The 14,636-nt window shown below is 35.8% G+C and overlaps 1 protein-coding gene across 11 annotated transcripts in view; it reads left to right on the forward strand.

Moving 5' to 3' along the window:
• DMD (dystrophin) overlaps nucleotides 1-14,636 on the forward strand; it is a 918,699-nt gene that overhangs the window by 745,196 nt on the left and 158,867 nt on the right. For all 11 annotated transcript variants that reach the window (XM_027636380.1, XM_027636395.1, XM_027636430.1 and 8 more), the window contains one exon: nucleotides 11,417-11,563. In XM_027636380.1, coding sequence (XP_027492181.1) covers nucleotides 11,417-11,563 — 147 coding nt within the window. The remainder of the gene's footprint in view (nucleotides 1-11,416; nucleotides 11,564-14,636) is intronic.

Raw genomic sequence — 14,636 nt, forward strand, 5'->3', positions numbered from 1 at the left:
ATAGATAGATAGATAGATAGATAGATAGATAGATAGATAGATAGATAAAAAATTGTAGTAACCAAGTGATATGTGTTTCAGGAGAAGTACACCTATTTATTAATATGTTTCTGGTTATTAAATTAGACATTCTAATAAATAAATATTTTCCCCTAGATATAATTTTTTTTCCCATCTAAGTTTTTTCCTTTGATAGTTCAGAAAAGAAGAAAATTAATACCTGGCATTGGTTCATTTTTCATTTTTCCTATTGAAATTTTAATATCCTTATTTTTAAGGAAATACTGAGTTAGTTTTCCAAATTGCAGGAAATAACATTTGAAAAATGTAATGTTTTACTGATTCAGAAGTACGGAATTCAGAATGGGATAGGACTTAAAGGGAATTTGATTTTCCTTCTCCCCTGATATTTTCTGTTTGAACTATTTTTATCCCAGAAGAGGATTTATATTCTACTCTACTGCACTCTTGCTTGGTCATTTCTAAGTTTATAAAAATATATAGGATGGAAAATCAAATCAGCTGAAATTCATTTTGTTTCAACACCGCCTGTCCCCAGGATCACTGGAATCAAATAAAAATACAGGGTGAGTTTAAAGGGAAGCTAAGTGTAGCATATTGAACTAGCAGCTGACAATCTGAGGTTTCAATGAAATTTGAATGAGAATACACTAAACCCATCAGAGAAGAAGCCAACTCAGTTTGAATGAAAAAGATGGAGACTGTTAAGCTGTCCTGGGACAATTCAACCCTGTGCAGTTTTAAATATAAAATCAGAAGATATGCTCTGGCCCATGAACAGTTCAGCAGTTGGACACTAAGGTGAGCTAAGGTACAGAAAGGTCAGTGCTGGGAACCTGCTGTGGCCCAGGTGTAGGGCAACCACTCACCTTGCTGTGCAAATGGATCCTGCTCTCATTTAGCTGCAGCTGCTGCTGGTATAAAAACCCCCAACAACAGAAATTCATCTGACACAGGAGAACTTTTCTTCCTAAGTCACTTCATATTTTCTTCACAACGCCAGATGTTCTTTTCTGTCTCTTTCACTGGTTATGAGAATTGAGGTTTAACATAAGCCAGTGCTAGCGGGAGTCTCTTCTATATGAGGGAATTCTTCAAGAAAATATCAGGCTGGCATGAGGCCACTGCCTTATATAAGTGCTGCTCACAGACCAGGGAGACAGACTTTTTTCTCTGTAGGCACAGTTGGCCTTTTCTTGAAATCTGCTTCATATTAAGTGTCAGAAATATCCACAGTGGAACATATAGGGGGATGGACTTTTCATACTCTTAATTCTGGTCATACAAAAGTCCTGATGAGATACAGCCACAAGTGCTAACTGAGTTGAGAGATGTTATTGAGAGGCCACTATCAGTTATCTTTGAAAGTCATGGCAGCAGGGAGGCATTCTCGCATCCTGGAAGAGAACAAGTGTCACTCTCATCTTCAAGGACAGGAAGAAGGACACAGGGACCTACAGGTCAGTCAGCCTAACTCAACCCCTGGCAGGGTGATGGAGCAACTAATCTTTGAAATCATCTCCAGGCACATGAAGGACAAGACAGTTCTATTGGAGGCAAGTCATAAGTGGGGTATATTTTTGGTTGATACCAGGTCAGTATAATTTCACATCTGCATTACTTAAGTGTTCCCTGGGACAAAGCTCACCCTCAGTAATTTCACAGTTGATGCAAAAGTGGGATGAACAGCCAATACACTGGATGGTTATGCTGCCATTCAAATCGACCTTGATAGAATGAAAAATTACACTGAAAGGAATCTCATGAAGTTCAACAAGCAGGAAGGCCATGTCCTGTGTCCAGGTAACGGTACACACTTGAGACCAATTGGCCAGAAAGCAACTCTACAGGGAAGAGCTTTGGGGTTCTGGTAGACAAAAAGCTGACTGTAAGCCAGAAACACACCCTCATGGCAAAGAAGGCCAAAAGCACTCTGGGGTGCATTAGTCAGAACATTGCCAGCAGGTTGAGGGAGGGGATCCTTCCTCTCTGCTTAGCCCTGGTGAGGCCGAATCTGGAGTGCTGGGTCCAGTTCTGGGCTCCCTGGTGCAAGAGAGATGTGGACTTCACTGGAAGAAGTCCAGTGCAGGTCCACAAATATAGTTACAGGACTGAAACATCTTTTCTGTGAGGAGAGGCTGAGGGAACTGGGACAGCTCAGCCTTGAGACTCAAGGCAGCTAAGGATCTTATCAGTGTGTATAAATTCCTGATAGGAGGGAATGAAGAGGAGAAAGCTGGACTCTTTTCAGTACTGTCCACTGGCAGAATAGGCACAAATTAAACCCTGTGAAATTCCGTCTAAATATGAACACTTAGTGTTCAAACACCAGCACAGGTTGCCTAGAGAAGTGGTGGAGTCTCCATCCTTGAAGATATTCAAAATCTGACTGGACACAGTCCTGGGCAACCTGCATCTCACCAGCCTTGCTCTGAGCAGAGGGGCTGGGCTAGATGATCTCAAGAAGCCTTCCAGCTTCAGCCAGTCTGTGATTCTGTGTTTCTGCAACAGCACTGTTAACCCTGTTTTAAGTTCTGGATCTGGTACTTGATTTGTTACTTCCTTTTAGAGAAAATTACCCTTACTAGTATGTTCAAATGAAATGACATGGTCTAGTAAGTGATTACATTTTCCTAGGCTATAACCTCTGTATGAAATCATCAATAAATAAAGTCATATTACCCACCAACAAAACTAGGAGATTGATGACAAACCAATTATCTAATTACTCATTAGTCTTTTCTACTTAGAATTTTTTATTAATTTTTACACCATAGTTTTCAGGACAGTTTAGAGTTTTGTGAAAGTGAAAACATTCTCTTTAGTGCATACCTTTGCAATGATTTTCAGTTGAAATACAAAAAATATTTAGAAATGTTTATGCAATTAATCACTAATAGCAGTAAGAAATTTGTGTTCTAGCCTTGTACATGTCCAAGCTTGCATGTTCTTGACAAGTTTATTAGGAAGTGGAAAACATTTAATTTCTAAAAAGATGCTATAATGTTTAGTCCTTTATAAAATTTAGATATGAACTGCATAAATAGTAAATACCATTGCTGGAAAACTGGAGATGATTTGTCATGATTTTCAAATTATTTAATTTTTTTTCCTTCCCTTTTAAAAGATCAATAAAAAATGTTTTAAATTCCTTGGGTTTAGGCTTGTAAAAGTGAAAGTTAGTGAAAGAGGATAGTATCTAACAAAGTCTTGGATTTATAACCTCTGGGAGAAACTAACTATGGGATCAATTTTAACTTCCAGTGTTGTGCTCTAAACAAACCTACATAGTGTTCAAATCGAAGGCTGATAAAGCTATAATTGCTAGTCCATACAATCTGAGGGGAAAAAAAGTTAGAGATTATGCCAAATAACCTTTAACATCTCAAGCAGACATTATGGCTGTTTCATCTATAACCAAATAGAGACTCACTTCCAGAAGCTATTGTTGGACATTTAAATTATTTAATGGATTGGGGAAATGAATTTTAAAGTCTCCTTTAACTTCTCATTCTAGCAAGAGAAGGGTATTGCAATATATGTTCTGTGAGGTTCATGGTCACTTCTCCCATGAGTATGGGTAACACTAATGAGTCTTTATGTGTTCAGGATGACTGAGAACAATACAGCTGGGAAACAATATTCCACTATAGTGGTACAGTAATTGTTCATACGTGGTCTCACAGAGATTTTTCTAAACTTGTAAACATAAGTCCAAGTGTTGTTAAGGCACATGAGGGACAAAATAACATCAAAACATGAATACACTCCCAAGCTATTTTTCACTTCAGAAATATTTTCAGGTAGGTAGGAGCCAATAGGAATACTGACTGTATTTTAAATCATAATTGAAAAGCTTAATTCCTTGTTTGAATTCTGGGATTGAACAAATGCATAGCAATTGCAAATAAATCATTAATAGATGGTGTCTGTTTATTGAAAACAATTTTTAAGACAAATACAGCCCAACACAATCTCAGTACACTACTGAGGTGTACATAAGAATATATGACTTTGTATGTGAGTGCTGTTAATTCCCTTTTATCAGTGTCGTTAGTGCTAAGCAACAATGATTGCATACTCTCAATACAGCTGCATAATTGCTATTTGTTCCGACAAGGCACTGAGATTGTCTCCCGTGGACTACATCTAAACATAAATAGTGGGTATTGGGATCAGTAGGAATAAGTACAGTAAGAGTAAAAAAAGAAATTTTAATGACCTACTGACATTTTACGGTAGCAAACAATAAATAAAAACCCGCCTGCATTTTAATTTTTCTGTGTGTATAAGGAATAGGTACTTTTCTGAAAATTCACTTCCTATTCAGGGTGTATTTTTCAAATGGCATAATGGGATTTAGTCACACTTTTCCATTAATATCAGTGAGTTGGAAGTTATAGGCACTTGATGCGATTTTGGTTGGATTCCTGAACTCTGTGTTTGACTTGTTAGCAAGCTATTGCACATGTGGTTGAGGGAGGCAGGGGGTTAAGTGGAATATTGCATTTTAGTCAATGATCCTTCCTGAACTTCATTATGAATTTTGCAATGGAAACTCCTTGAGGCTAGCAAAGTATATAATATCTCTATTGTTATTGAAATAAGCTTGTTTACTTTTTTTACTCTTCTACTCAAATGACATGAATTTCCTTTCAGATTTTATGGAACTGATTTATGAATCTTAAATGAAAACCCAAATTTTTCATGGCATTGACAAAAGCCATTTCCTTTTGGTTACTCCTTAAAAGAAAAAAAAAAAAAGACATAGATTTTTTTTATTTTATCTCTCTTCTGAACATTGAGGAGGCTTCCAAAGAGGAAGTCAGCCTGTGTTAGGGTTTCCTAAATAAAAATAGAATAAAGCCACCAGTGTGGCCTGTGAAATATGGAAGAAAAGACATCTGAAAAAAACCTAATCATCAAATTTTCATTAATAGTGTTGGTATTCTGGAAAGAGGTGAGGGCTATCTGGTAGCTTTTACTACCTTGGAATAGGATATCCAAAGCACAAGCAAATTTAATGTAAAATATGCAGAAAAGGACTTGCAAATAATTTTGAGAGGCTTAGCCTGCGTCTGCTAAAATATGTTAGAAATTGGTCTGTAATTACAGACACTAGCCTAAAATCCCTTTGGAATTGAAGTTCCAGCACTAAATGGAAAATACATAATGTTAAGAAACTCCAAGAGGATAACCAGTAGGGAAAAGATTTTGCTTGGTACAGAGCACTGCAAGTTCAAAACATTTCTATCATAATGGGGATCATTATGAACTAAAGGTCAGCATCTCTGCAGGGACAAAAAATAACCTGAAAAATCCACCACAGCAATGTTCAGTTTTCAGAAAGCAAGCTACACACAAATGAGGAAACCTGATGGAAAGAAACCAAAAGGACAAAGTCTGTGAAGACACTGGACACTAAGAACCAACCATTAGAATGGACTCATAAAGACCTAGAGAGATGGGGTGGCTAAAGAAAGTAATAAAGAAAACTATCTGGAGCAAAAATACAAAGAACAAAGTGTCATGATTAAGAACATCAAATCACCAGAGGCAGATGAGTATTTGGTGAAGTGTTCTAATGGAAGTGTAAAATACCTGTATCTATTAACAGCATTTTCTTATTTAAAATTAGTTTTTTTATGAGAAATGGAACAGGGCAAAAACGGGGATAATTTTTAAATAGTGCATCTAGTCAGGCCTGTGGACCTACAGACCAGGAAATCTGGGAAGAATATACTGCAAAAAAAAGATAAGAGATTGTTCTGTAAAAGTAGCTGTGCCTTTCATCTCCTAGTGTGCCTTGAAGGAAACATTAACATACTGCTAAGGGGGTATAGGCCATTTGGCATTCCCCAAGGATTTTAAGAAAGTCTTCCAGCAAAGAAACTAAGTTCTGGTGAGATAATAGAGATGGTCTTCATGTGGATAAATAAGCAACTATCTGGTAATTTCCTATAAAAAATGGAGAGTAAAAAGCACAGGTCAGTTTTCCCAGAAGGAGATGATTGTGCTCCAGAAGGTCTACTCTGTGCAGCATGTTACATAAATGAACTGGAAAGAAAAATTATTAATGCATTGGCACATTTTGATGATACAAACCTATTGACAGTACTTAAGGTGAGGACAGATTGCAAACAGCTATAGAAAAACTTCACAGTACTGACTGTCAGCAAAGTGATGGCAGATGAAATAAAGTGCTGATAAATCTCAAGCAAAACATGTGAAAAAAGCTATTCCAAATTTATCCCAAACAGTAATGAGCTCTTTAGGCCTTTCAGCATTCCTTTAACACTCATGAAAGAGGTCTTGGAATCATAACATCCTCTGAAAACATCACATCAATACTCAGGACTGTTCATGGAGCCAAATGCAATGCTAAGAATTACTGAGAAAGCAGAAAGTATCATGATGCCATAGTGCAAGTCCCTGTTGTACCTCTATCATATATATAGTAGGAAGTGTTTTGGATCCCAAATATAAAAAAGATTATAGCAGATTAGATAAAATGTAACCAAGGACAGAATAAATGGTGTCTTATGTAATTTCTCATCTGTCAGGTAGCTGTCTGCATGTGAGCTGGTTGTCTAAGCTCACAGTATAGTCAATGAAAATCTACCCATTTCTGTTGTCATTCAGAATGTGATTCATACCATCTTATTGTGAAACCTTACATAATATTCAGTTCCTGGTTTTGATTAGCTATTGAATATAAAGGGACCATGTGGTGACTTGCTCAGATGTTAATACCTATAGATATCCACATGTAATCAAATATATCCTGGTCTTTATATATTTAACAAGAAGAAGCTAAAAATAATATGCAAGGATTGTAGATGTCACAAAAGCACAAAGTCCACTCAGAATGGTTGGGTGTTGTCTCTCATGAGCTAAGAATTAGGGACATCTCAAGTGAGTCTCTAGTCTTAGGTTTAAAAAAAATCAAAAAGGAAATGGTTCTTTAACCTAAATACTGACCTTACCATAGGGTATTTTGAATAGTAAAAGCATATGTTAGTCCAAACTGAAGTATATAATTCCATGGAAAAAGATTCCATTGAGGTCCATTTGATATAAAAATACAGCTTCTGGCTCCATAATTTCTGAGAGTTTGCTAAGCTGGAAGAGTACAGCAAGGAGCAGGGATGCTGATGCTTTCCTTTTCCTTCTTCCCTAAGCAGTTGTATTGGCTATTATCAGACAAGGGACTGGGCAAGATGAGCTTTTCATCTCACTGATTATGGTCACTGTGTGTTCTCTAGACTTTTAATATATGTCTGGTTAGGATGTCTATGGCACGTGTCTTCTAGAGTCCTTACTAATGTTCCAAGGGATTTCAAAATATTTTCTGACAAGGCTGTATGGATCATTTAAAATCCAATCTACCACCTACAGTATCACAAACCATTGAAATTCTTTCTTGCATAAGGGCAATTATAATGAAGATAATTTGGGGCTGGTTGTCCTATTGCTGTTCACACTGTGAACTCATTTACATCCTGAGCAGTTTAATGGGTTCAGACATGTCTCCTTGTGGTAGTAATACTCTACTACTCCCCATGTATGCTTGTTTTTAAATTATCAACAATATAGTTACCAATTTTTTCTGATATAAACCTGTTATATATATAGTGGGTTTTATGCAAAAGGAAAAACAAAAAGAAAAAAATTAATCAGTCTTCTACTATACAAACTAATTATTAAAAATATAAATATTTCTCTTAAACATTTCAGTCATACTGATAAAAATCACAATCCAGTAAAAATTCTAAATTTCTGCTTCTACAGATGCCAAGTACTGTAGAAAATATAGAAATTATTATTATTCAGTAAACCTGTTCAAACATTCATTGAAAAAATATAAGAACTCACACTGAATTTCACTTACTCTGAGACAAAAGCCCAGCTTTAAAATCATGTATTTTGACTGATGGAGTGGTTGTCTGTGATAAACTGTTGCTTAAAGAAGCCTTATAGTCACTGACTTCTTAACCATATGATCTCATATGCCAATTTTTTCTATGGATAATTTTTTTCTGACTGCAGTTTTTAATTGTAAGCTTGCTGGTGTTAATTACGTAGCTGTTCATCGACTAGCATTCGCTTTATGTTCTTGCTGTTTGTTATGTTTTGATTTGTCCAACTAATAAAAAATACTGGTAAAAATTCAGGCTTAATGATAATAGAATACAGAATGTCGAATTTAAAGATGGAGCAAAAGCTTTTTTGTTTTGTACACTGGAAAATTAGCATCACACTGGAAAGATCATTATCCTTGCAGCACAAAAAAAAATTAATAAAGACATTGATTAGAGAGGGAATCGAAGATAAGTTTTCTTCTTTACTTCCATATTTATTTCTATGATTTGATTTCTGTTTTTGTGACTTGCTTCTGTGCTGTAGCCTTTCTGGTGTGTAAAATAACTTACAGTCAAAAAAGCGTGTTGACTAATTATGAAGGTTCTTCTATTTCACCTTAGTAATGGTATAATAATTGTGTGAGTTACCTAATCGTTTATGTCAGTATTCAAGTGAGACCAGTGCTTTCAGGTCAACATTGCAGATGTAAGTAACCGGTCTGAAATCAGACAGAGACTAAAATATATGTTTAAAAACAAGTGCTTGATAAGCTTAAGCCTGTGTGCTTTGCCTAAGCAGTGAAATTTTTCAATCAAAACCCTGCTCCTATTGCCATACAAATAGAAAATTAACTTGATTTCATGCAGGAACTGCATTAAAGAGCATTGTAGTGTGGGAACTGATCCTTGCATCTACTGATCTGCATGTATTCTACCAGTGGTTTTTTTTTTAATATATATATACATACATTTATTGTGTGTTTTAATTTTTATTATATATTACTTTTATTATATATATTATAATATCTCTAAATATATACAAATGTATATTTGTATTTATATGCAATGTGGACCTTGGTGACACTAGCTTAGAGGTGTTCTCTCATCTTGGAAACCAAGCAACACTAGAGGAACTGAGTTGATCATCCCAAATATAAGCCACAGAGTCATGGCCAGGGACCTGGGCTATGAAACTAGCAGATCAGAGGAAAAAAAGCAGTGAAATAACTGTTTGCAAGCGAAGTGTTCACACAGTGGTATATATATCTCTTCAGCCTTTGAGGTTTTTACCTTGCAACAACAAATGTCTATTTTTAAACCATGTTGTTTGTTCTCTGAACTCAACTACTAACTAAAGAGTTCAGGGTAAGCACATATATAACTCTGTGGGACAAAACCAAACATGAGCTATCTTCTTTTTCTTTGTATTTCAGACCTTACTTGACACTAAACTGTAGCTCAGTATTCTCTGCAGTAATGTCAGTTGTGTTCCAATGGTATTAAAACTGATGAAATGGGGAAGTCAACTGTTATGTCATGAACTCAATGTATGCATCTTCTGTCACGTGGTGGCACTTGCATCACTGTGTTTCTCTTTGCGAAATGCACACCCCTTCTGATGGTGTATTTCATAGATTTATCATTAGAGTCATTCACTGCACAAGTGTCACTTAAATCAGTCTAACTCCTTATGTTGTAGGGTAATTTAACATAATCGAGTGTACAAGTTTCGAGCTGGCTTCCCACCAAGTTCCCCGAAACTCTACAACAAGGACCCGCCTCCCAGAGAGGGAAAAGAGGGAAAAAAAAACTAAGCAGCCAAAGCTATAGCAAATATATATATATATATATATTTTACATATGAGACAGATACACAAAAAGAAAATAAGACACACGCCGGGGGGTGGGGGGAAGGGGAAGGGAAAGGGAGAAAGACAAAAAGGGGCAAGGACCGAGCAAGTCAAACAGCCAGCCGAAGGTAAACTAGCAGAAATCTCACCACTTCCCTTCGAACAGGCAGAGTGACTTGACGCGGCCCAAGGCTCTCCTCTCACGCGAAGCGGATAGCGGCAGTCACTGTAGGCCTCGGCTCTAGATAAGCTCGACCGAAACAGGGACCCACCGTTCTCGAACCTCGCCGGAGAGGAAGAGAGCGCGATCCCTCCTGCTGGCTTTATTTATACCCCCAGTTACGTAAAGGAATAGCATGGAATACTTCCGTGATCACTTTTCTAGTTCCTTCCTGGTTACAAGTTGGTCTCCAGGAAGGCCTAGGGTGAAACCACCACATTGAGGGAAGCGAAGTCTGGTTTTGAAAGACATTTGAGGAACAATTTTTCAATGATGTTTACCTTTAGTGCTGTTTATGGCATTCTAATGTCTATGAATGTCTTCATACTATTTACTCTTAAGGTTCCCTGAGATACTGGATGGTCTTTGTTTTTACCTTATTTTGCATCACGTGTTGATGAAAAGATTACTAGGCAACAATTTCAGCTTATTTGATTATCTGTTATGAGATGCAGACCACATGTGGTTTATATTAAAAATGAGAGAAAGGAGCTAGAAAGCAAGACTAATATAGAAAGTAAATTATTCTGCCTTTGTGTGTAGACATCATATTGCAACAAAACGTACTCCTGAGAATCATAGAATTTGTCCCTTAGAAATGACTCATTGTTACATTTTGACATATTTTATCACATTAAAGATTCATAAATGTCTCCTTAGAAAAGATAGATATGCAGCAGTGGAAGATCTACATAGAGATTCCTTTCTTTGACACAAAGTCATGATGCCCTGAATTTATCTGAAGGTACCCATATGTGTCACGAAAGCATCATCATCAGATTGTTGCTTTTAAAAACAAGAAGCTTGTAACTAGCAGTTTCTGTTTTTCAAATGCATTACTGAAATTATTAGCTAGACTAAAATTGTTAGCTATGTGTAAGAGCATGAGACTCATGAGTCATGTAGGCCAGGTTGGGATTCATAGCAATTTTTTTTTTTGTACTTCCCGTTTCTAACCTTTTGTTTGTTACATGTAAAATACTTAGGGTAAGATCATGCCCTTAGTGGGGTCTGTAATAGTTTTATCGTTGCTTCTGTTGTTTCCTTTGTTCTATTTGGGAACAGTTGTCATCCTCTCTTTTCCTGTGTTAAACAGTACTTATCTCTCCCATCAATCCCAAAGGAATATGTGTTACACACATGTAAAGGATGAGGCAGGACAGAAGCGTGCTCTGCAGTGCACATCACGGTGGGTGTGCTGTTTGGAAATGTGGTTTAACTGGCCAAAAATGGCTATGAAGGTTCCACCTCCATAGCACCTTCTGAAATGCTGGGCCTTACCCTTGTGATCTAAAGTCTATATGAAGTTATACAAAAAGACTGATAACTGTACTGTGACCAATATGCTCCTTCCTTTCAGTTTGATATGTATTATCTTTACATTACTAATCAGCTGGTAGCAGAACCAATAGTTTTTGAAGTTAAGGCTTATCTTTATTTATGGTTTTATTTAATTCACACAGGTTTATCGAGCAGAACTTGTACCCCTTAAAGAAAAGGTGCATCAAGTCAATGACCTCGCTCACCGCTTCACTCCCTCCGATATCCAACTCTCCCAGTACAATCTCAGCTGTGTGGAAGACCTGAACACAAGATGGAAGGTGCTACAGGTACATTGCAAACGACTTTTTCTTTATGCTGCATTTAAGTAAATATTTTTATTTCTCTGTGTTTGTTTGTTCCCTGAATGCTTTATCAAATAAGATTAAGTAGCCCAGTTTCTCATATGGTGCAACTATGAAATTAAAATACTTAACAGTTTATTTACCTTTAAGTATTAATATTTAGCAAATCTTGCTGCCTGATATATCATGTGTTTATTTATCACATGGTTTAACCATGTTTTATGGATATTTTTATGGTGTATATAGAAGATTCACATAAGACAGTTTACTTCTGCTGCTTCATTCCTTTTACTATGGTTTAAATAATTTCTGGGAGCAACAGTTTTGAATAAATTCCTTGTAGGTTAATATAGATTAATGATTCCATGCAGCGGAATCTGTAAAATCTCACCCGTAGAATCAGTTATTAAATTACAAGGCATCACATGCATTCAGGTAATTAGCAGGACTTGATACTGCAAGTAAAGCTGTTCAGAATGGGATTTTATAGTTTGAGCTCCAATGTAGAAAAAAATAATAAGATGTATTATGGAATTAAGGTGAACATCCACCATAAGTTATAAATACTGAAAAATTTACAAATTCTTATCTTGAGATAAAGACTTCAAACATACATAGTTGTGGGTTTTTTTCCAAGATGCACCTTATCTTAGCTTTGAATTTTAGGAACAGTGTACATTAGAGAGTATATGTAAACATGTATGCACTGGCGTAGGTTATATAGATCCAATAGCTGGGGAGTGATGTTATGACTAAATGAAGGTAAATGCAATTAAATTAACTTCATTAAGTGCTGAATTTAACTTGCTTTTTTATTTCTTGCTACATCACTGCTTTAGATTTCGAAATTGTGTTGTATTTAATTTGATATTTTGTTTTAAAAATGCAGAACTATGGGGTTTAATAAAGAGGTTTTCTTTCATTGTAAGCCCCAAACATTATCAATAGACAGAAATGAATCGATTACGTCTTTTCTTACAATGCTGCTGTGAATTCTAATAGTCAGTAACACGTTATTGTTTCTTTATTGCTTCTCCAAAAGAAATCTCAGCTCTGTGAAATCTCTGGTTTGTTATCAGTTCATGCAAATATTAACAAATTTTTTTTTCCTAATTCAAAACTTTGCAGTGAGAGTGATAGTTTAAGTAAAAGATCATTACTTCAAGTTCTTTTGTCATTACTGCCCACTTTTTCCCAGATCCTCATAATAGAGTTCAGGTAATATTATTAATTAAATCAACGGAAATATGGAAGACAGAATGGGTATTCCCAATATGTTTATGCACATATGAGAGAAATCATATCTGTTTAGTTTTTATAAGCAGCTGATTAAATTAACATATGTTCTACGATTCATTGAAAACTACCTTATTTCACTGGAAATAGTTCATTACTTCCAGTGATTTGCTGAAATATTCTTCATTATTAATTGGGAAATAAAGGAAAGCAGGAAGATTTTTCAGGGTAAAAGCATCCAGGATATGAAAAACTCAACAGATCTGGGAGAAAGCCCAAGAATATGTTTTGCTGTTATCATTCATAAATGCACTAGAAAGAGGGCCAACCAGATATTGTAGATAATTTAAAAATATATAGGGCAAGTCACCTGATTGCACACAGTTCAAAGATAAAATGTTGTTTTCCACAGAGCTCAAGCAACATTGTGAACAATTCCCTTTGCATTGTAAATTATTGTCTTGATTTATCAAATCCAGATATTTGGAAAACAAAGTGTGTCATCTTCTCTGAAGATAGATACTTGGAGACAGTATGTCAGAGTGAGATGTTATTGCTGATAGAACAGATAGTTACTTGGAATATTACGATTTACTGTCTTTTTTCATATTTACCTAAATGTCATTTGGAAGAAACAAGACAGTAAGGTGAAAACAGTCCAGTAAATTTTTAAACACGTCCTGAGGGGAAAAGACATAAATAACTTTGAAGGATTATCATTTACAAAAGGCCAAGTTCTGACCCCTAGGAAGAAGCAGGGCACATCTGTTCCTATAAAATAATTTTTTACTTAAAAGGGAGCAGAGTTTGAGTTGCATTGAGATGCAGAGCTCATTTTTGTTAGAAGAGAATAGAATAGTCCAGTTGGAAGGAAGGTACAATGATCATCTAAGCCAACTGTTCTATGTATGATGTCTACTGGACACTGACACACCTGAGTGGCACTTATTAAAGTATTATGTGTTGTTCTGTCTTAGGGTTAGACTTACTTACGTATGACCAGTACTCCAGTTAGGTGGAGTACTTCATAGAAAGTACTTCATAGAAAACTGAAATTTTGGCCATGCAATAGAAAAAAAAAATTGTTTCATGCAAAACCATTTCAAGGTACACTCCTGTTGTTTGTTTCTGGTTTTCAATTTGTCTAATTGTTCTGTGTTATCTATCTTTTCTATTAATTGCTTTTCTTAGACTAATGTCACCTAAAATATCTCCTTAGTGCTTTAGTTCTTTCATCATATTTTCCATTGATTTCAGCCTTCTGTGTATTTTCATGTGTCTTTTTTTTACACTAGTGATATTTTCTCATTGACTTCTATTAATTCTTTTTTTTCAAAAAGTAATTCTTTCCATATTCCTAGTTTTCTCTGCCTTTCCCCATCTTACTTTCCTTATCTCTGTTTGGGCTTTTTTTAATCTGTTCTTCCCTTTTCCTAGATTCCTTCTCTTTTTTTTCCCCTCAAAGGTTAGATCTCTCTCTCCTTGTCCTTTTCCTAATGGGGAAAATATTTCTTATCCGTGCATCCCAGTTCCTAGAAAATATGACTGCAGGAAAATCATAAACCAGAGCCTTCTGTGCTACATCTTGCCATAAAGATGCCCATTCTTAGTTAGGTATAGGAAAAGTGCATAAAGACATAAGATGTATCACATCTGAAACAACAGCAAATTCTAATGTTATGAGAAAGTTAAAGAGCATTTTGTAACGGAGGAAATCATGTCTTGTTTTTTGCTTAATAATACTGGGACTTATATAAGATCAGAGGAGAAAATGTATCATTTTAAGCCAAATCTTACAGAGATTTAATATTATATTCATTTT

This window comes from Corapipo altera, unplaced genomic scaffold, assembly GCF_003945725.1.
Source record: "Corapipo altera isolate COAL_440 unplaced genomic scaffold, ASM394572v1 0, whole genome shotgun sequence".
Taxonomy (NCBI): domain Eukaryota; kingdom Metazoa; phylum Chordata; class Aves; order Passeriformes; family Pipridae; genus Corapipo; species Corapipo altera.